Source organism: Oikopleura dioica, chromosome 2 (genome assembly GCF_907165135.1).
Source record: "Oikopleura dioica chromosome 2, OKI2018_I68_1.0, whole genome shotgun sequence".
Taxonomy (NCBI): Eukaryota; Metazoa; Chordata; class Appendicularia; order Copelata; family Oikopleuridae; genus Oikopleura; species Oikopleura dioica.
Genome location: NC_137292.1, coordinates 10408148 through 10431367, shown reverse-complemented (window position 1 = coordinate 10431367; position 23220 = coordinate 10408148). Strand labels below are relative to the sequence as shown.

The window sequence follows — 23220 nt, the reverse complement described above, 5'->3', positions numbered from 1 at the left end:
AGGTGTATTGGGATCTTAGATTCGTTAGACTCCCTCGTCCCCTAAGGTCACTTGCTTATCTAGATCGAGCTTTGCTCGGTCGCCGCCGTGTATTTCTCTTCATTCGGTAATTCTCGCAGTTCGTGAATTAACCTCTATTTTACTCCAGCTCGAAATACAGACGTCAAAGATACTTTACTCGTTTTCTTCCTTCGTCCAGATATAGAGAGCAGGCAAACTACGCTAGAAGTGGGAGATTCAGCAGAAGCTAGGATCCCTTCAGTGGTATCAGAGTAGTCCCGTTGGAGAAAAGGTAAATTTTCCGCCATCGACAACCGAAGTTTCGCAACTTGGACGCTGATTGGCCGTCAGCGGAGTCGAGGGGAACCGAATCACCAACCGCCACCGCGCCGCCGGAGAAACTCCACTCAGAGAATTTTCCGCGCCGCACCACACCAACACCACCCCGAGCGAGCGCCACCACACGAGCGCCACCACGACCCACGCGCCGAAAGTCGCGCCCACGCAACCACGCACGCACGCCGGGGAAAACCTAAAATACTCAGAAAAACAGAATTCTTTCGCCACTTTTCACCAAAAATCGAGAGAAGTTTACGAAGAATCGACCCTTGGACCAGACCTTGAAATTTCGACAATCGCTGGACAGAGAAATCGTCGGGCGTTTGCGCAAAAAGGCACCTCAGCTCATCATATTGCGACTTTTAGTCGCAGTATTTTCTGAGGGCCTGAAAGGTAATCCAAGGCCCATAAACCCTTACTGCCGATATATTTCGAGCTATGGCGGCGAACAAATCACTGCTAGAAACCGTCACCGAAATAAGAAGCATAAACGATCGAGTAAACTACCTCGAAGAACAAGTGCGAAATGACGAATCACTTAAGCCAAGCCTAGAGCCCTTGATCACAGAAAGCAGAGTAAAATTAGAACAGCTCAGTACAACGCTTCTTACCTGCGAGCTCGATCAAGGAAAAGAATCTACGAATGCTACAATGAGAGAAGAAGCATGGGTGGCCACTACCTGGTCTCGTCACGTCCAAGACTTGCCGAAGCTGGACGCCGCATGCAACACATCTTTCAACACCTTCTTGGGCAGAGCCGACATTTATCACCGCGCCTACGTCCGCGACAGACCTTCACGTGAACAGCCTTTCATCGCAGCAGTGTACAGCCACTTCGACTTGAACATCGAACGCTCACTTGGAACCGAATTTCTGAATTGTCAAGACTGGAAATCGGCCAAGGCGCTGCTAGAGAAATCATTCGCCGCGAAGAGTCACTACTTACTGAAGCTAAGCGAAGTTTTCGACGTCGAATACGACCATTCGAAGCCGTTTGCACACTACACCGCCAACGTCTTGCAAAAGATGAACGAGGCGAAGCAAGCGACTTTGAACTCTTACCGACAAGAGAAGTCAGCCGACGCCGGGGTCGATGAAATATTCGACATATTCTCGACGATGATGCTGTACTTGAATCTTAGGAAAGAAGAACCAGACGTTTTCAACGCAATCCTTCCAAGCCTATCAAAAGTTTACGATATCAACGAACTCTGCCGTCTCGCCCAATCCACAAGACAGAATCGAGTTGACAGCGCGACCGTCTCCCAGCACTTCAACAGAAATAAGAACAAAAAGAAGAAGAATGCTAAGCGCGCCAGCACCGATTCTAAGGATGGGAAAGACGATAAACAACCAGAATCCAAGAAGATTAATACGACTAAGAACGTCGAAGATTTCCAACCATTCGATGTTCACTTTTACACAGTGAAGAAGAAGCGACCAGGAAAGGCTTATTTCGCTTCGGCTACCATCATTACGGGCTCTAAAAGTTTTGACGTATCGATGGAAGTCGACAGCGGAGCCGAGTCCTCCTGTCTGTCCGCTGCTTACGTTCCCGACAAATTTCTCCAGATGCTGAAGCCCTGCCCCTTCAAGGTCACCGGTTTCAGCCCAAATATTCCCGCCGAGCAGCCGATGGGTATCCTTCCCTGCCGCTTATCATTCAATGGTGGCCCTGCATTCTCCCTGAATCTCACCATTATGCCAGGCAGTAAATACCCAAGTCTACTGGGCCGCGATATACTAGAGAATGCGATGACGGACAGCTTCACAGTCGACAATAAGAATCGTACTCTCTCATTTTGCTACAACGAAGCCTTCACACAAACTGAGACTCAAGTGGTGAAGCTGGACGGAGTGAAGCGGACCAAAATCAAGAAATACTTGACTACTAGATCAGCGGTCAAGGATAGCGATCGATCCCGCACTCAACCGCCACCAAAAGTCCCAAAGCTGGACGCACCTAACAAGAACGCAGCCAGGTGCCCCATTCAGCTAGCGAAGCAAAAACTCGGAATTACCCTACCAGCAAACGCCGACCCGGGGCAAAAGAAGGTGGTCGCCGAGCTGTGTTTGGAATTCGACGACAGATTCGGCTGCGACGGTCAAAAATGGGTGAATTCCCGTTCGAGATCGAAATCCCGACTGATGGTACGAGTCGAAACATCAGTCAACACCCGATTCCGCAAGCTTTTCATGGTCAGGTCAGCGATCACATCTCCGAACTGCTCGAAACGAAAATAATAGAAGAGATCAAAGACCAGAAAGGGTTTAACAGCCCGGTATTGCCTATTCCTAAGAAATCTGGGGAAATGCGCTTCTGCATCAACTACAAAAACAGCCTGAACAAATGCCTCTCCGACAAATCCGACCCTTACCATCTCCCAAGCATGGAGGATACGATTGCGAACATTGGACCGGGCAATAAGTTTTCGCCACAGTTGATCTACGAAGTGGATATTGGCAGTGCCCTGTAAAGAAAAGCGACAGGTACAAGACTTCCTTCCAGTGGGGTGGGAAATCTTACGCCTTCTGCAGACTACCATTCGGTTATCGATGCTCGGGGAATATATTCTCGCGCGTCGTAAACACAATTCTCGACTCAAGCCCCACCAGGAAAAAGATGCTTTCTTATATCGATGACATAGTGTGTTTTGGGAAGACTTTCAGCTGCTATTACAACACTCTCCGAAACCTATTCATCGCGCTCCGCAAGTTTAACGCTAAACTCAAGGGCGAAAAGTGCTCTTTCCTACAATCCGAAGCTCACTTTTTTGGGCCGAATCATCAACGAAGATGGAATCAAACCGGACCCTGCGCAAGTCTCCGCTCTTCGTCAGATGAAACCCCCACGCTCCCAAAAGGAGTTAGCTTCATTAATCGGGTCATTGAATTGGATCCGAGGTTTTCTAGAAACGAAAATGGGCGAAGCTATTTCATCCGGTTGCTTCTCGAGCAGAATGAAGCCCATAAACGATGTTCGAAATTCGGCGAACGAAACAAATTGTTTCAAGTGGACCAAAGAAGCGGATTTGGCGCTCAAGGAAATTCAACGACGACTCTCCGAGACTCCAGTCATAAGTTTTCCTAACTTTGACGAGTCTTTTCATCTCTACACAGACGCGAGCCTGTACGCAGCGGGTGGCGTCCTGCTACAAGAGTATGGCGGGAGAGTGCACCTAGTAAGCGCGATTTCCCACACCTTCAACAAAGCTGAAAGAAAATGGAACACTTCAGAAAAGGAAATGTTTAGCATTGTCTGGTGCTGCGAGCGACTGGAAAAGCTCCTGAAAGGTAGATTCTTTCAGATTCACACAGACCACCGATCTTTGATCTTCCTACACAAAAAGAAGTTCAAGAATTCTAAAATAAGCCGATGGCAAAGCCGATTGGAAGAATTCGATTTTCACATTGTCTACATCAAGGGATCAGAAAATCAATTCGCCGACTTTATGAGCCGCAGACCTGGCGAGGACGACAAATCACTTGGATACGACTCTGAGTTTCCCGTTGGTCGCGAGTACGAAATCGACAAGAATTCACCAGTACGTGTCTTCGTCCCTTTCTGGAACGAAAATCAGTTTCCGGAGAAAATCACTTTATCAGAGGTGAAGATACATAAGGTAAACGTCAAGGCTATCGCGGCGCCAATGGAGATTCCGTTGGTGTCAGCGAATTATAATAACATTCTGGACTATCAAAGGGAGGACTCTGCTCTGAGTGCAATCATCACTTTTCTGGAATCTGGTAAGGAGCCACTGGACATAAAATCGCTGGTGAAGGACTCCGACCACCGACAATCGTCTCTACTCAAGATGGAAAAAGCTCTGTTCCTGGATAACACTACCGGGTGCTTGATGTGTCAATTCAAATCTGGCGCGCGGGCGGTGGTACCGGAAGCGGTAAAAGTCACTTTCTCTTTCTAGCTCACGACTTGTCCGGTCATCTGGGCGAGCCGCGGACTTTAGAGCGATTAGAGGACGTTTGGTGGCCTTCATTTCAAGACGATGTTTCTAACTACGTCCACAGCTGCGTCCCTTGCCTACGCAGAAAAGGATCTGCTGGAACTCGTACCAAACCGCCACTTGGAACCCTTCGTCGTGGAAAAACAGCTGGCGAATCGATTCAGATCGATTTCGCTTGTATGCCTCCCGCTGGCGGATTCAAGTATTATTTGGTGGTGGCGGACACTTTCTCTCGCTACACTTGGTGCATTCCGACGCGGTCCGACACTGCTATCTGCGCTGCAAAAGCGCTCATCTACAAGGTCTTCCTTCCCATGGATTTCTTGCCGAAACATCTACACAGTGACAGAGGTACCCACTTCTGCGCAAGCGTGATTGACGAAATGTGTAAGCTTAACCAGATAAAACATACAATAAGTACCGCATTTCACCCTCAATCAAACGCTTTCGCAGAAAGAGCGAATCGGACTATCAAAAACAGTCTATTCTGCATGGTCAACTCATCTTCCGGTCGAAAAACTTGGGCCGACTGCGTTCCCCACGTGATGCGCGCGCTCAATAGTGTGAAAAACAAAAGCACGAAAATTTCACCGCGAGAAGTTTGGTTTGGCCGAAAAAGTACTTTCACCCACTCTACTGGCGCAGAAATGACAGCGGAAACACCTCAGGTGTTTGGTCTCAATGTGGGAGCTTTAGCGAAATCGGCGGAAGCCATTGTGAAAACTGCGATGGAAGCTGCTGACCGAGCCATGGAGCACAGGCTGAAAAACGAGCCTAAGCCGAGACCAATCCCCGCTGGCGCTGTCGTGTACATTAAGCGAGAAAACCTGACCGACGCTAAAAGCAAGAAGGAACGCTGGGTAGGTCCCCTGAAAGCCGTTTCGAGCAACGACTGGGTCGTCATGGTCGAAGATAAAAAAGGACAACGTGATTTCATCCATCGAGAACACGTGGTTCACGCCGCAGAACGAAATCACGACTTACGCTGGATTGATTACTACGAGGCCGAGTACGTATTCCCACATTTAACCGAAATCGTTAAGTCGAAAGTCCCACAAAAATCGCCTGTTCCTACTTCCAAACCGATGGAAAAGTCCGGGTCGAAGTCGCATGGGGGGAGGAAATCTTCTCAGGTCGCGTCGACTCCGATGGTTGCTATGGAAAAACCGCCAAGATCATCTCTATCACCTATTTTGGAAAGTAGACGCCGATTGGACATGGAAAATCTGGGAGATACAACCGCTACATCTATTTTGGACTCGTCGGTAGCTCCAGCCGAGCCGTCAGATCGCTGGTACTCTGGTGGTACTCTTTATGAAACTGCCGAGGACATGTCAGCTGATGCTACAGTGATTTCGGAGGTTGCTGCGCCCGACAATAGCCATATGTCAGTCGATAAACATAATTCAACAGTAGTTGAGGGCTCAGCAACTGAAAACAGCAAGAAAAGAACCCGTCCAAAGTCTTCACCAGATCGTCAATACTCAGCCGGCGCCGATCCGAATGCGACTTTAACCGAAGTTGGAGCAGCTCATCTCCCGAAACATACAAAACGAGCACACCGTGAAACGAGGCCCGTCGAACCTCTAAACATCGGCACAAACTCGGGTCAGTCATACGACTAAGCGCAAGTACTGCCCCACTCAGGTCCCCTATTCATCGACCGGGGCCTGAAAAGGTACGGAAATTATCACAGTTTACCGTCGCCGACGTATTTTGAGTTCTTCTACATGTGCAGCTACTCCTTCATGTCATCACCGCTCGGACATCACGAAAACTTCGCATCTGATTCAAGCTTTTTCCCAAAAAAGGGTTTTTTAACGCGAATCAGACTGCCTCGACGTTTCGAACCTGCCATGTTACTCATCTTACGCTTATACTCCTGCAAAAATCACACACTTTGGCCTTAGAGGACGTTTCAGTCTCATGGGGGGGTATTGGGATCTTAGATTCGTTAGACTCCCTCGTCCCCTAAGGTCACTTGCTTATCTAGATCGAGCTTTGCTCGGTCGCCGCCGTGTATTTCTCTTCATTCGGTAATTCTCGCAGTTCGTGAATTAACCTCTATTTTACTCCAGCTCGAAATACAGACGTCAAAGATACTTTACTCGTTTTCTTCCTTCGTCCAGATATAGAGAGCAGGCAAACTACGCTAGAAGTGGGAGATTCAGCAGAAGCTAGGATCCCTTCAGGTGCTTGTTTTGGTCAACAAGTAATTGTTAAAAAATATGAATTTCTTTTGACCACTTGCCCAAATGACAAAGCACGACTGCCTTCATCCAGACGATATTGAAGAGAACCAACTGTTGTCCAAGCATCATTTCAAAGCAAATCGATACGTTGAAGCTCATTTCCGTCTGAATTTATCCCGCCAAGAACTAAAACTCCATTCTCGACCTCCATACATGTATGACTTCGGCGAGCACTTATTTTTTGATAAACAGATTTCTTGCTATAGAAATGAATTACATTGGATGTTGATAAGCAGTACTAGTCCAGGTTAGATCGCCATCAAGTTGTTCAACTATCTTATTTGTTATAGATTTTGAAGTTTGACTTCCACCGACTACCAGCGGCAAATTTTTATATTTGATAAGACATGATCCTATTCAGGAGTTCTTTCTTTTTAATATTTTACAATTGAAGAAATTCTTCATTATGAATGAACCCTTTATTTTATGATTGGCGTTTGTCATCGCGCTGAAGGTCGAAACAGAAGCACCGTCGAAAAACTCGCAAGTCTTGGTGTCATCAGAGAAACAGACTAAGACTCCAGACTCGTCCTTATGAACAATTCCCGATGATTTGTTATCAGCTGCAAGGGTGAGTCGAATCGACAACTCGGAGAGCTCGCAGCAGCTCAATTTCGCAATCTCTTATTTATGAAGTTGTTTTATTGAAAAATCTTCACCTTATAATAATCCAATGATCCCCCAAAGACGTAGCTTTCATCTTTCCACAGAATATGAAAAACTTTTTCAAAGTAATAATCGGTCGGCGCTGAAATACTTTGAGTTGTTTTCGTCGACCCATCAGTCGAGAGAACATAATTTAGTCTAGCGGTTGCATCTTTATCAGCAAGAATAAATATTGATTGCGATTTCAGTAAGCTCTGTAGTCTTTGAAACGAACAGGTTTGTGAAATTTTTATCAAAACTAGGCTCTCTCAGATTAAAACAAGTCTCGTTCAATGATAAAACTGCATCGTTCTCTTTGCAATTCAGGTCAAATAAAACACAGCTATCTGCTCTTGAAAAGCGTAAAATTATCCAAAAAATAATGCTCAACATTGATCACTGTCTACGAATAATAATGAGGCAGAAACTGCATCTTGTTGCATTTTTACGATGTCTAATGATCATATGAAGACCTGCATAAATAATTTCGTCTGACACTTGCTTTCTTCCTGACGGTAATAAACCCCTCGAAAGTTAAATTGTTGAACAATGAAGTGTGTATTTACAAAGAACATGTGTGGGGATTTTTTCAGTTTAAGCTTTGTCGTGAATTCCTTCGATCATCTTGATCTTCTCTTGAATCAAAATTTCCAGTTCCTCCGCGAGTTGTTTTTCTCCAGCTTTTGAAGCAAGAGCTTTTCCTTTTCGAAGCTGCTCTAGTTCGAGATTGGTTTCTCCTTCGAGTTCAGTTAGATGATCACGGTGACGAGATTTGGTTGCTTTTGTCGGCTGACCATTTTGCATAATTGCCCTAGAAAAATTGAATTCAAGGTGAAAAAATCAAAAATATTACCTTGACGGTTGTTCAGCGACAGCAAGCTCTTTCTTTCGGTCGTATCTTAGATTGACAATTCCATCCTTGATCGGCTGGTAGCTCAAAGCAGGACCATAGACTCGTGATTCCAGAAGATCGTGATCCGCGGCGGCACGTGAATGATCCATGGATGTCGTCTTGGCAGATAGATGCAGCAAGATTCGGATAGTTTCAAAGAAAGCGGAAAGGAAACCGAGGTCGGAATCGTTCGTAAACTCGTTCACTTTCAAATGCGCGGCAAAATGCGCGATGAGAAGAGCAAGTTGGCCTGGTTCTCTCATTCTTGAAACGTGGATGTATCCGAGGTTGGCTCTAGAATCGAAGAAATAGGAGTTTCTGAAGACATTATGGCTGTAATTTGTATGTGGAAGCGTTTCAGCGATCAGAAGCGTCGGAATCTGAGCGTTGACACGGGAGCAAAGTTCGTCCATAAGTCTCGTTGCCATTTCGAAATTGGGCTTGAGCTCTTCAGGGCACTTTTCAATGACGCTCAATTCTCCATTTGTTGGATTTTCGATGTCGAAGACGTCGATAAACGGCATTCCGATTGAGCCTTTCACCGGTTTATTTGCATCTAGCGTCATTTGCTCGGCAATTCGCTTTTCAAACTCTTGAATGCTCTTCATAACAGGCAACTCTTTCAAAATCGCGAGAGGGTTCGCTGCATACTCGCTGACGTCAAGCTGTAGAACTTGCTCACGAAGCTCTTCTTCTGTAGGAAGAGAAAAGTCAAGTTGGTTGAGATCGGATAACTCGGCTTCAAGCTGTGCTTTCTGGGCATTTTTGACTTGTCGAGCTCGGAGACGCTCTTCGATTTGTTTTCGATGAGCAGCGTGTCGGTTGGCGTACTTGGCGTTGAGAATGTCTTTCTGAGCATTGAGATCGGCCATAAGCTGATCAACGTCTTCGTCAGAAGCGGCTAAATTATCAGATTAATAAAGGTGGAAATATAATATGAAAACTACCTTCTCGGATCTTTGATTGAGTTTTCTGCTCAAGTCGCTTTTCCTCCATCGCTTTTCGTTTTTCTAATTTTGCGCGTTCCGCAGCAGCTTCTTCTTGCGCCTTTTTCGCCATTTCTTCGTCCTTTCTGCGTTGCTCCGCCTCAAGCTGTTCGAGCCGTCTGAGCTTTTCTTTCTTCTGCCGTTCGATCTCAAGAGCCATTGCCTTTGCTGCTTCCTCTCTTGAGGCTTTTTCCATTTCAGCTTTTTGCTGCGCTTTTCGTTCTGCATCAAGTTTCATTGCATACTCAGGTGATAGTTTTTCTAGCGCATCTTGAACCTCCTTCATTTGCCGTTCTTTCAGTTCATTTTTGCGTCTAATCAGCTCAAGTTGATCTTCTGGTGTCATCTTTGCTGCTTCTGCAAGAAGCCGTTCAGTTTCAGCGTCGAATTTAGCCAGTTCTTCTGGATCAGTTATGTTTTCGCGAAGTTTCATGCGCTCTTCTCTAATTTTGTTCTGTTTCTCAAGTTTTGCCATTTCTTGGTCTCTGAAAAATGCTTGTTCTAAATCTTCCATTTCTCGTGCGTGTCGTTTTGCCATTATACGATAAACTTCTGCTGGATCTGCTGCACCGCCGGCAATGTTCGCAAACTCTTCATTTTCTCGAGCAAGATCTTCTTCGCGTTTTTTTTTTGCGGCAGCTTCAGCGGCTCGTTTCGCAGCTTTCAGCGCAGCGAGGTCTTTCATTCGTTTTCGGAGAGCTTCCCGCTCTTGTTGTTTTTTGAGAGCTTCAGCGTCGTATTGGTCTTGAGCTTTTCTGAGGTGTTCTTGCATCAATCGCTCTGCATCAGAAGGATCGAGGTTTTCCTCTTCAGCTTGTTTTTAGCCTCTTCTTCTGCCGATTTGAGCATATTTTCCTTCAGTTCATCTCTCATTTCAGAGTCTTCCTGTTTTTCATCGGTTTCAGATGCATCGTCAGACAGATGAATATCATCAAGAATTTTATCCGCTTCGGAAATACTCATTCCACGCTCCACCAGACCTCGTCTTTGCGCCAGCCTATCTCGGAGACGATCTTTTTGTCTCTGTCTAGCAGCATCAGCATTTTCTCGAGCTCTTCGCCGAGCTTCTTCAAGTTCACGGATGAGTTTATCTTTTTCAGCTCGGGAGAGGTCGTCGTTGTCTTCAATTGACCGTTGCATTTGCTTGAAAATTTCAATTTCCGCGATGTTTTGAGCCAGATCGTTGATTTCCGACTGATGAATATCAATTGAGTCCGTAACGAGCTCAATTTCTGAAGCTTCAAGGTTCGCACTTGCCATAAGATCGGAGAACATGTCGTCGAGATCGTCATCCTTGAGACCTGCTTGCTGGAAGAATGGCGCGATTTCTCGACGGAAAATGTCTTCCCAAAGACTGTCGTCGATCTTAGACAAATGTTCGATTTTGTCTCGCGACATTTCATGGATCGCTTTGTGCCGTGCGGCCATTTCGTCGACGTAATCGTCCACTTCCTGCTCAGTTAAAAGATTCGACAGACCAGCTTTGTCCAGCTCGCTTCGATGATCATTTTCGAATTTTCTGACCTTGAGTTTTCCTTCCCGCTTAGCCTCATCAACAATTCTAGCGGCTGCGATTGCTTTTGCTCTTTCGTTTTCCGCAATGATTCGTTTTGCTTGATCGTTGAACTGCCTGAAGCTTTCTTTGCGTGAATTTTGATCCGATGGAATAGTGGACAAAACTTCTCTTCGTAGCTGTTCTAGTTCATCGCTCGCTTTTTTGTCGTACATTTCGTATGCTTCGTCTAATTTGTTGCCGTATTCCGCGTCAAGCATGTGTTTAAGAGCGTATTTATTCTTTTCGACCATTTGGAAGATATCATCAGATGAAGATCCTTCGAGATTCTTACCACCTCCTTCAACAGCGATCTTGTCAGTATGGAACAAGCCATATTTACTGTTAGGTTCGAGAATCGTCATCATTTCTTTTAACTTTTCAAGGAACTTTTCTCCGCGATCATCTCGTTTCTTTCGAAGACGGATATTCATATCGGCATTGATGACTGAAGAAGACTCGTAGATTGTTCCGCGAACAAGATCTTTGGCGATATTTGCGTTGACCTTTGCCATATCTTCGATGTATCCAAGAAGATTCAGCTGAAGAAGAACGTAGTGCAATTTGATATCAATTTGCTCGACAAATTCAGAGAAAACTCGAGCTTGGGCAAGCTCGTGTCGTCGCTCAAGCATAGCTAGTTGATTCATATCTTCAGTCCCAACAATATCAGCAAGGCGGTCTTGATAGTTTTGCTCTTCATCTTCAACTTTTTCGATGTAGTTGAAAAGTTTTCTATCCAGTCGATCGAGAGCGCTAGTTGCGTCTTCCAAGATTTTCTTTTCTATTTGATCGGAATCGGTCAAAACGCTTACGACGCTGCTTGAAACGGAGTTTTCCAGCTGCATAATTTTATTCTTTCTGCGTTTTTCTTCAATTTCGAGTAGTCTTCTGAGATCTTTCGCTGTCTCCTTAATTTGCTGAGAGTAGTACTTGATGTCATCTTTGTCCAGCTTGAGGTTGACCAGATCATTTCTTATCGGAGTATTCTTATCAGCCAAGTCGACAGCAGTCTTGTCAGCAATGAGCTTTACTTTTTGATAAAATTCATTCTAGCGCCGTATTCAAGTTCAAAGGCGTTAACGTAATTTGGAGTGTGTCTTGGTAAGAATGGTCCGACTTGGATGACTTCCTCGACCACCTTCAACTTGTTGGACCATTTCAAACCAGTAACGTAACCTGATTGTCCAGACTTGTTCTTAGTTTCTGTTCCAATAGTTACTGGCTCGCCAGATTTAGAAAGATAAAGAGGAATGTCTTTCTCGTTTTCGTAATCGTAATGAATATTTAGAATCGGACAATCATTGACCTTCCAGCCGTGAATAACAGGAAGAAGCTTTCCGGTGTCCTTAAATTCCATGTATCCGATAACTCCGCCGAATCTTCCCAAATTCGTAAAATTACGCCATTGAGAGTCAAGAAGAGATAGTTTCGTCTGGGCATATTCCATTTGGCTTTGAACTGCTGAATTGATTCTATCAATAAGACTCTTGATTTCGCCAAGACTTGGATCTTCTTTTTCAAGCTCGTCGAGAAGAAGCTCAAATAAATGAATTTTTCTTTCGGCGATGAAATCTTGGTGATCTTTGGTTTCGAACAGATAGAGTTGTCGCTGATCATCTTGATGATCTGTCATTCCGTACGGCTCTTGCGGAACAAGAAGGCCAGTGACAGCAGATGTTGTAGATTTGCCGACGGGAACGCAGCTTTTATCAACAATTTTCGCAGCCATGATTGGAACAGTAAGACCAGTAGTACTGTCGATTACGCTCTTCCAAAGTCGGAAATTTGCTGGACTCTGAACTTTGACAGTCTGAAGAGCTTTATCGGAAGAATCGAAGGGTATCAACAGACAGTTCGAAACATCTGCAGTGATTTCGTCGAAAACAAGAAGTCTGAGGCGGCCTGGATCGAGAAGAACATTTCCACGAATTGGGAAAATTCTGCCAGTAGCTGGTGAGATGCAGTGATCTTCTGTTATTGTGATAATAACGTCCGTTTTGAGGCATTTTGCGCTCGATCCTGTGGCTGGAATGAGAAGTCCAGTCGATGCATCTTGAGAGATAAGATCAGACCTGAGCAGTTTGCCATCAGAACCGAAAAGTTCTTCGCGACTGTATGTATCTTCGTTATTTCCACCTTTCATTAATTTGAAATCGGATGTAAGCAAATCGCGCTGCTGGGACTCGATTTGACCACGCATTTTCGAAGATATCTCGTCTTTTCTGGTCTCCGACGTTGATGCCATGAGCTCAGTAGCAAGTGCCATGAAATTTGCATCAAATTCAGCGTCAGCTTTCAGTTTCTTACGCTCTGCTGTTGAAAGCGCCTTGAGTTGAGCAGCATTCGCTTCACCAATTGCTTTTCTGCGGGCGATTTCTCGCATGATCTCGGACTCAGTTCTTGAAAATTCGTCGAGATCATCTTGACTTATGCCCTGGTTGTCATTATTCTTCATCTTGTTAAGTCGATTCTTCCAGATTCTCTTGAGTGATTCTGTCTCTGCTTCTGTCTGAGCATAGGCGAGGTCAGCATTGGCAGCCTGGTCATCAAGTTCGATCTTTGCACGGTGCACTTCAGTGTCAATTAGACTGAAAACATTGTCAGCACGGAAGTCCTCGACCTTCTTTTGCTCTTTGTAATCAAAGAGTTCGTCTTCTGGAAGCTCATCTTCTTTTACAACTCCGATTTTTGCAGAAGGATGAAGTTTGTGTTCCATCTTTGTGTCGGCCTGGCGGCTGTGGTAGCCAAAGAGGTTCATTCCAAGATTGAAACGATGGTACCAAGTATCGGTGTAAACGGTCTGGTACCAACCATATCTGTCGGTAAGCCAATAGATAAATAGGCAGAGGAGAATAATAAAGAGAAGAAGACCGATGAAAGAGAAAATAAATATCCAATCGGGCTCGAGTAACAATTGCTGATTCTGCTCAACATTCGCTTGGTTCAATGATCTTGGACTCGCAGAAAAGAATGGGCCTGTGCTAAAGCATGTGCCTTCCTCTTCCATAACTTGGATGTAAATATGACGGGCAGGTTCATTTCTACCAAGGCGAATTGAAAACACCGGGGCTTCTGAACTGATAAAAGAAAGGAGTCGGCTCTGTAACGGACTGTAGATCTTCTTCGAGCTGTAAGAATGCGCCATTGTCGAAGTCTCCTTCATTGAAGAGGATTGTATCATCATAAACAGGGAAGTTGTTTTGATCAACCATGAACATGACAACTTGATTTAGCTCGAAACAAACGACTGGTTGTTCAATAATTGATGCTCCAAGTCCTTCTCGAGGGGCAATTTGATCAGCTTGTCTTCGTTTTCGTCGAGATGGAATGAGTAAATCAGCAAGTTCAGAAGGATCAGGGTTGTACAAACCTAAGAACTGCTCATTCTCCATCGAAACGATAAAAATTGACTGATCTGATTCTTCACTGTTTTCGCATACGACAGATTCGATATTCAGACCACCGATATCTGTTTCGATTCCGTCGATAACAAATGTCGGTTCATCTCCATCAAGCGGATCTGGACACTTAAACTTGAAAATTTCTTCATTTGCTCTTCTGCAGTTGATATCACAGGTTTCGTCGAGAGGACTAACTTTGCATTCACAGATTCCAAGCTGAGTATTGACGCCGACAAAAGTACCGGCCGGACACCCGGAATTTCTGCAATCTTCTTCAAGTGCATCTTCTGTGAGGCATTTACCATCTGACTTTCGGAACTGATCGGAAGCGCAGATTTCATAAATTACTCGTCGACAATCACCTTCCTCGCCATCTTCTTCGGAAGCTTTATAGCCTGTTCGACATGGGCAGTTTCCACTTGATGGTTGGAACACGCGGTTTTTGCCATAGCACTGGCATTTGTTCATTCCTTCTTGTTTTTGTTCAGCAAGATCCCCACAAGGAGAACATTCAAAGGATCTTTCATAATTTGAAAATGTATTCACAGGGCAAAGCTCGCAAACTTCTTCGAATTCTAAACCGAGATTGTCAGTCTCATTCAGATTGTAATATGTTCCTTGGGGACAAGGTATTGGCTCGAGAGCTGCTTCTGGACAAAAGTACCCATCAGGACACTTGATAGTATTCGTGTTATTCGCGATCGTTACGTTCCATAAGTCAGTAATTGCTGGTGAGAAACAAAGAACACCACTTCGGCATGGTAAACAAGACTCTGTTACGCGAGTGTCTAGCTCCCTGTAATAACCGGGTGGGCATGCTTGGCAAGTATCTTCTTCAGATTCTCTCTTTGACTCTTCAAGCTCAAAGTATCCGGAAGAACATCGGCAAGGCGAAGTATTATTTGCAGAAATACCCAGATCTTCCCCTGTAAATTTATCATAGCCACATTGCCCGTCTTCTGGACAATATGTTCCGGGAGGACAAGTTGTTGGGAACGCTGAACCTTCTGGGCAGTAATAGCCGGCTGGGCATTTTTCGATCTTGTTTGTTCTGTCACAGAAGTATCCTTCTGGACAAAGTGCTGGTTCGGTAGAATTAACATCTGCCACAGTTTCAGTTTCAACGCAATAAGAGCCTTCTGGGCATCCGAGCTGATAGTCCATGGCTTCATCGGGACAGAAGTATCCAGGAGGACAAGGAGTGCACTCCAATATATCTTCCGATGCCGTCTTTGCGAGGAAAAATCCTGGTAAACATGGTTCTTGAAAGTCCATGCTATCTGATCCTGTCTCATTAATGAAATAACCGGCTTGTGCTGGGAATCGCTTCGGCTCAGTCATTCCTTCATGCGGACAGGTGTGACCAACTGGACAAGGCTTACATGCACCAGCTTCAGATTTTCCTGATGTTTCGTCATTGTATGTACCTTCTGGGCAAGGAAAGAATTTTCCGTCTTCGCACCAGCCTCCTTTTCCGCACTCAGCTACTGTTTTGGCGCTTTCAGGACAATATTCACCATCCAGACAAGGTTTGCAATCAGCGTCACTTGGCTGACCGGTACCCTTGATAAATTCTCCGTCATCGCATATTTGAGTTTCGTTTGTGCCCTCAGGACAGTAGTACCCATCTGGGCAGATCTTGTCGGGATTGTCCTGATTTGGAGTTGACGAGCCCCCGTAGCACATCGTTCCGCCATAGCAATCTCCTTCGATAAAACCGTTGTTACAGTACTTTCCTGCTGGACAAGGCTTACAATCGCTTTGACGACCCATATTATTCGATTCATCATTGTATGTTCCTGGCTCACAAAAGGACGAAAATGAAGAAGAACTACAGAATTTACCAAGCGGACACTGCTCGGGGAAAGCAGTTCCTGCGACGTCGGCCATCGAGCCCGGAGGATTTGGAAGACAGTCTCCTTGGCCGGCAGCGGATTGATATCGAGTTTCTCGGCATTCTTGGTGTCTTCCAGCTTGGCAGGAGCTACCTGGGCGACAGATAAAGTTCATTGGATCTGGAACAGTAATGAGTGTATCATCAGTTACATTTTGTGGGTCGCAATAGAAGCCATCTTTGCATTTAAAGCTGTTCAATGGATATTCTAACGAATTCATCGATTTATACGGACAGTAGTTGCCAGCAGGGCAAGGGTCACAAGAATCCGCAGATTCAAGCAATTTTGCCTGACCATGGCGGCCTGGAGCACACGGTTTCGGAAGAACAGTTCCGGCTTCGCAATAATATCCTCTCGGGCATTCGCCATTGCCGTTTTGGTCAAATGATGGTTTTCCTGATGAAGCACCGCGCCTGCAGAAGTAACCACCCTCACAAATATCTATGTGATTTTCACCCTTGCAGAAGTGACCCGCTGGACACTGTTTACACTGGCTCGACTCATAAAGACCAGTGACATTGGAATAAAATCCAGGAGAACACGGGATCGGATTTTCAAGTCTAGCAGGACAATAATGACCGACTGGACAAACTTCAGGCTCGTGTGTTCCAAGTTCTTGGCAAAAATAACCTCTTGGACATGGCTTGCAGTCAGATTGAGCGTATTGATCTTGGTAATATCCACGAGCGCAGATGTCAAGCTGCTGTGCTGCTGATCGTTGATGACAACGGAATCCTTTCGGACATGGGAATCCAGTGTATCCAAGATCGTATGCTTTGTCGATACAAGCTTGTCCGTGAGAATATGTTTCATTCGTTCTGAGGCCGTCGCAATCAAAGGTAGGGCTGAATGGATCTGTGCTATTGTCATCATTTGGTGCTGGAAGATATGCTCCTTCAACACATACAAAGCCCTTCTCGCATCGTGTCTCAGTTATACTCTCAACATCACCAGAATCACCAAATCGGCAGTAATATCCAGCTGGGCAGGGCTTGCATTCATCAACTGAAACAGCTCCAGCTTTGCTTGATCTTGACGTTCCTCTTGGACATGGATGATAACCAGAAGATCCGGCCTCACAATAGGCACCTCCGGGACACTCTTCTTCGAATTTACTGATAGAACCAGCTGGACAGTAGTATCCTTCCTCGCAGAGTTTTTCAGTTGGATCGTCATTTGTCTTTCCGTCACCTGTAGAATGGCCTTCACTTGGACAGTAGTAGCCACCCCAGCAAGGTGTGCACTCAGTTGGATCAGTTGCACCAAGAACTCCGTTGTAACTTCCAGGTTCACACATGGTCTCGGAATAGTCGCCTGTCTCTGGAGGGCAATAGAAACCAGCTGGGCAAAGCGCAGGAACAACAACTCCAGTTTCACCTGAGCCATCATTGTTCACATAACAGTAAAAGCCAGCAGGGCATTTCTTACAGTTTGCCTGACCTCTTTGATCTTGATATACACCACCATCAGAGTCGCCGGCTTCGACGTTGCACGCAATTGGCATTTCACTACCTTCTGGGCACATAAATCCTTCGGGACAAACGAGTTGATTTCCTCGGTCGCTTCCAGCAGGGCAGTAATAACCAGCCAAACAAGGTTGCATAGTATCCGGAGTGTTTCCATATCCAGGACAGAAGAAACCCTCAGTACATTGTTCGCAGTCGCCTTCGTCTGAGAGACCTTCTTGGGGTCCATAATGACCCGGTGGACATAAAACTGGATGCGATGTTGCTGGTTCACAATAACTACCAATGGGACAGCTGATAGCGTCTGATGATACACGCATTCCAGTTGGGCAGAAAAGTCCTGGTGGACAGGGATTCTCTGTGAAATTTTCGATTCCTCCTTCAGAGCAGTCGTATCCAGCTGGGCAACGAATAGGAGAAGCACCAGCATTATCTTCTGGTAAGTTCGGACAATAGAATCCTTGAGGACATAGTTGCTCGATTGCAGATCCTTTTGGACAATAATGTCGCGCTGAGCAAAGGTTATCCGCTGTGACATCAGACATTCCTGAGTTAGGGCAGACGTATCCTCTTGGACACGGAAGGCAATCCAATTCTTTTGATATTCCATATGGTCGCGGATTATATGTTCCTGGCTCGCAAGGAATTTGGATGAGACCACCAGTGCAAATATATCCTGGTTCGCATGCGTAATCCTCAATATCAATGATACCAGAATCATTGCAAGCATATCCATCAGGACATTCGATACATTGACTTGCTTTTCCATGTGGCATGTAAGATCCTGGGTCACACGGAGTTTGCCTTGCACCGTCGCACCAATGTCCAGGCTCACACTCAGCTGATGATGAATCTGGAAGGCAGGCAGTAAAATTAGCGGTGTCAAATGGATATTCAGCAAAGCCACCACTGTTGCAAACAAAGCCACCAGCACAATCGCCAGTAGTTTCCCATGGCTCTGCACCGTCACAATATTTACCCAATGGGCATTCAAGGCATTCACTATTTCCTTCTCGAATTTTATATGTTCCTTTCGGGCACTTTTTGAGTGGTTCATCCTCGGATGCCATTTTGCAAGTAAAACCTTTGGGACAAGGAAGAGTTCCACCTTCGCGTGGATCACAGAACTTTCCATCTGGGCACTTTTGACAGTCGGGCTGACCGGTTTCCTTGTTATAAAATCCTGGTTTACAATCTTGTTCATCAGCAGACCCTTCTGGGCATTGCATTGTTCTCCCGCACTTATTTCTAGCTGATTTGCTTCCAGCTGGGCAATAGTATCCTTCTGTACATTCTTCACTCACGTCGGTTTGTCCGTCGGTCTCACAATAAAATCCAGGAGTACATTCTGTGCAAGAAGGATCGTCGTTGTATTCCGCGGCATTGTAGGAGCCCTTTTTGCATGGACACTTAGAATCAGAAGAGCTACCCTTTTCGCAATAATGACCTGCTTCACAAGGATTTTGATCAAAAGGAAGAGTTGGAAACGCTAACTCGAGGGGATCAAATGAACTTCCAAACTCATCAATAGCTCCATACAACCTTGTTAAACCTTGAATATCACAGTTGAATTTTGCTGCGCATTCAGTTGTAGCATTCGGTTTGATATCTATTCCAGTTTCACCGCAAAAGTGACCAGCCGAACATGGATAGCAATCGTCCTGGTTCTCAGCACCACGTCGATCTCGATAAGTTCCAAGAGGACATTTTATGGGATAAGTTATTTTTGAAACATCAGTATTATCACAGTATGTTCCGGGTTCACATCGACCTGTCAAAAGGAAGCCTCCAAGTTTAGTTGTTGATGGGTTTCTTTTCGTTGCACCAGAAATGCAGGTGTATCCATTCTGACAATCTTCCATGTCAACTATCGCAGCAATACCTCTATCAGGACAAGCTTTGCCATTTGGACATCTATCGCAGGAACTGACATTAACTTGCGCTTGAAGACCTAGCCAGGTCCCTTTCGGACACAATGTCTGTTTAGCATTAGCGCAGTAGCTACCTTGTGGACATGGATCTGCAAACGGATCAGTGAAGTTATTCACGCAGAGGAAACCATCAAGGCACATTTCGCATTCTGTCTGACCCTGTGATGGCTGGAAAGTGCCTTCAGAGCATTCTTCAGCTTCTGAACTATCGTCTGGACATTTTGATCCCGCAGGACATTGTTTGAAATCTGGTCGGTCCGCTTCTTTATCACAGTAGTATCCACCAAGACATGGGGTGTCGATATTGTTCAATGTGCCGCCGAGGCCAACTGCATCACAAACTTCATTTTCACATGGAGTGCACCCATCGATACTATCTTCAGATATGCCAAAGTTTGACGTGCCTCTATTACAGCTGATCGGATATCTGGAGATAGTCGCATTACAGAAATGACCCTCAGGACATGGAAGAATGTCAGATCCTATCTTGCATGCATCTCCTGGGCCACAGTCGACAGCATTAGTTCCATCACACTCATAACCTGGTGGACAAGCGGTAGGGAAACGAGATCCCAATGGGCAGAATGACCCAACAGAGCAGCTCTCTTTAGAAATATCCGTGTTCCCACCTGCACAATAGAAGCCGGCATCGCAATCAAGAGCATTGGAAGTATCGATTGCTCCTTCTTCAGGACAAATTTTACCAGCAGGACATGGGATGCAATCCTCAAGAGAACCTCCAGTCGTGTAGCTATTATAGGTTCCAGCAGGACAAAGAAGAGCTCCAGCGCTAGTACAATATTTTCCTTCTTCACAGTCTGTCACATTATCACCGCCATTACACTTGTAGCCTTTGTTACACGGAGAGCATTGAGTTGAACCGACTTCGATAGAAAATTGATTTTCTGGACATTCAAATGTAACTCCATTATTGCAAGCATTTCCTGCTGGGCAAGCTTCTTGAGCTTCAACTCTACTTCCCTCTGGGCAGTAGCTTCCATCGCCACAATTCTCCAGGTTATCTGTTCCTTGACCTGGGATGTTGCAATAAGACCCTTCAGGACATGGTTTGCAATCATCGGCTTGAGCTGCTCCTTGTGATGGGCCATATTTTCCAACAGGGCATAGATTTTGACCCCCAGGCGGATCTGAAATAGCACCATAACCAGGACAGTACTTTCCGTAAGGACATGTTTCTCTGATCGATTTTCTCTGCCCGTTCGAGTCAGCATCTGCGTAGAAGCAAGTAAAACCGCTTTCACAGGGATCACAACTTGCTTGCCCTGGTCCAGAATAATGAATAGGCTCACATTCCAAATAGATTGAACTTCCGACGGGACATCTGAAACCTGTCGGACATTGTCTTTCAGTTCCTCTTGACGATCCTTTTGGACAGTAGTATCCTGGATTGCATACATACGATGAGCTTATGTCTGAAAAACTAGCAAGAGGTGGATCCCCATCAACGCGTTGTGGGCAATAATATCCCTCTGGACAATCGTAGCATTCATCCGCTGATTTGAGTCCGAGACGATCAGTCCAAGTTCCTTCAGGACAATGCGCTTTTCCGACACCAGGCGCGCAGAAATATCCAGCTGGGCATCTCACAGTAGCATTCGCACAATCGTAGCCTGCCGGACACTGGCTATCAGCAGTCATTGCTTCATATGGACAATCTCCTGTACAATCGATGCAGTCATTTTCAGTTTTGGCACCTTGAGATGGATTATAGGTTCCCGGAGGACATGGTTTTCGTTGATTTCCATCTTCACAGAAGTATCCAGCGGGACAGATAGCGGCATCATCGATGTATCTACCGGATGGCTGAGCAGCATCACCAAGCTGTGTGCAGAAGTATCCAGGCTCACATTCATTGGTTGTATTGAGTATGCCGGTTCGATCGCAGAAGTAACCTTCTGGGCAAGTAAAACAGTCCTCTTCGGTGACGCCATATTTAAGATCTCTGTAATAGCCAAGATTTGAGCTTCCACAAGTATTTTCTTCGCCGTTCTGACAGTATTTGCCTTCATCACAAGGCTCTGGAATAATTTGCTGATTATCACACATGAAAGCATCGGGGCAATCAATGCACTCGCTAGATCCTTCAGTTGGAGAATACGTTTTAGCATCGCATGCTTCTTTTTCTCCGGTGTTACTGCAGAAACTTCCCGGCGGACAAATGATTGAAGTTGCTTCGTAATTCGGCTGAGAATCAGGACAGTAGTAGCCGTCATCACAGATGCTTGAAGAACTTTGAGTTGTGCCGACACCTGGACAATATCGTCCATTACCACAGTTTTTACAGGCGACTGACTCATCTGATTGATTGAACTGGTCATTATATGTTCCCATATTACACGGTTGCGGGTAGACTTCAGTGGAATTACAGAAATGACCTTGTGGGCAGTCGGACTCATTACTTGTTGGAGCACAATAAGACCCATCAGGACATGTTGTCGGAGTTGATGGGTCCAAGCACTCCATGCCAGGAGGACAAAGTAAAGGCAGTGTTGAATTAGCAGGGCAGAATTCTCCAGCTACACAAGGTGTTTCGGAATCTGCTCGGAAACAGCTCGTTCCAGCAGAACACATTTGAGGTAAGAAATTAGTTCCACCTTCACAATAATGACCTGGACGGCATTTTTCGCAGGCATTTCTTGATGTTCCACGATTATTATCATTGAACTCTCCAGGACTGCATTCTTTTGGAGGTCGTCCTCTTTCACAGTAACTGTTATCAGCGCATTCATTGAGGGTGATTTTATCATTACAAGAAAATCCTTTCGGACATGAGAAACAAGTGCTTGTTCCAGTGAAGGGACTGATGGTACCATCTCTGCAATCTGCTTCTGGCTGGCCGGATGAGCAATATTTTCCTTCTGCACAAATGTCTCCCTCTCCAATCCCAGGACAGGATGCGTCTGGAGCGGCATGATCTGATCCTGCGTTGCAATTATAACCAGCCTCGCAACGGGATGAGCTAGAAAGACCGATTGTGTTGCAGTATTTTCCAGCCTCACATGTTTTGCATGTAGCACTTGTAAGAGCACCTGATGCTGCATCGTGATATGTTCCTGGATCACAAGGAACAGGGTAAATATAATCAGGAAGAAGAGTTTGTTCGGCGCAGAACCAACCGTCATTGCAGTTTTCTGGGCTTGTTCGTCCAAGATCGGAAAATGGACAATCTTGGCCAATACCGCAAGCAATGCAACTATCCTTTCCAAAATCAGGTTGATAAGTACCTTCAGGACACGGTATGTACATTGACATTTCTTGTGTCGGACAGTAGTGACCTTCAGGACATTCGAATTGCTCTCCATCAATACAATAAAAGCCAGCTGGGCAAGATTGCAAGTCATTGTAATCGCTAAGTGGATCCGTGGTCCATTCACAAAGCTTTCCTGCTGGACACAGTTGACATTCTTCTTGACTGGTTAGTCGTTCTCTATCAGACCAAGTTCCTTGAGGACAAGGATTGATATCACCTCTGCTCTGCAACTCTAGACAGTAATAACCGGCTGGACAGGGTTCTTCTCGTGTTGATGTACTGTCTGCAGGACAATAATAACCAGCTTCACATGCCTTATCTGCAGCGGTGTTACCATATCCGGGACAGGCGTAGCCCTCTGTGCATGGGAGGCAGTCTGTGTCGGCATCTTTTCTTTCGAATTGATTATAAGTTCCCGGTTCACAAGCAACTGGATAAGGAGATCCTACAGGGCAATAATAGCCTTTGGGGCATTCATATTCGACGTTGGTTTGTTGAGATTGGCCGTCAGGACAGTAGTAACCAGCGGTGCATGCTGTTTTATGAGAAGCATCGATTTTGCCACTACCAGAACAAGCAAATCCGGCTGGGCATAAAACACATTCATCAGCGGACGCGAAGG

General features: G+C 45.5%; 2 protein-coding genes and 1 long non-coding RNA gene across 3 annotated transcripts; all 3 read right to left on the bottom strand.

Annotated features, from left to right (window-relative positions):
• Nucleotides 1-6587: 6587 nt before the first annotated feature.
• LOC145700007 (uncharacterized) lies at nucleotides 6588-7533 on the bottom strand. The gene is made up of 3 exons (XR_014134126.1): nucleotides 7216-7533; nucleotides 6774-7177; nucleotides 6588-6729 (listed from the first exon to the last, which is right to left on the bottom strand). It is a non-coding gene; the product is annotated as an uncharacterized LOC145700007 (long non-coding RNA).
• A 210-nt stretch (nucleotides 7534-7743) lies between these two features.
• LOC145699601 (uncharacterized) lies at nucleotides 7744-9988 on the bottom strand. Its single transcript, XM_081776878.1, has 3 exons — nucleotides 9041-9988; nucleotides 8055-8994; nucleotides 7744-8012 (listed from the first exon to the last, which is right to left on the bottom strand). Exons 1-3 carry the CDS (start codon nucleotides 9849-9851, stop codon nucleotides 7796-7798), a joined length of 1968 nt encoding a protein of 655 aa, XP_081633004.1. The 5' UTR covers nucleotides 9852-9988; the 3' UTR covers nucleotides 7744-7795.
• Nucleotides 9989-13648: 3660 nt separating this feature from the next.
• Nucleotides 13649-23189, bottom strand: LOC145699600 (uncharacterized). The gene has a single exon (XM_081776877.1). The coding sequence runs from the start codon at nucleotides 22598-22600 to the stop codon at nucleotides 13676-13678; it is 8925 nt and encodes a 2974-aa protein (XP_081633003.1). The 5' UTR covers nucleotides 22601-23189; the 3' UTR covers nucleotides 13649-13675.
• Between the last annotated feature and the right edge of the window lie 31 nt (nucleotides 23190-23220).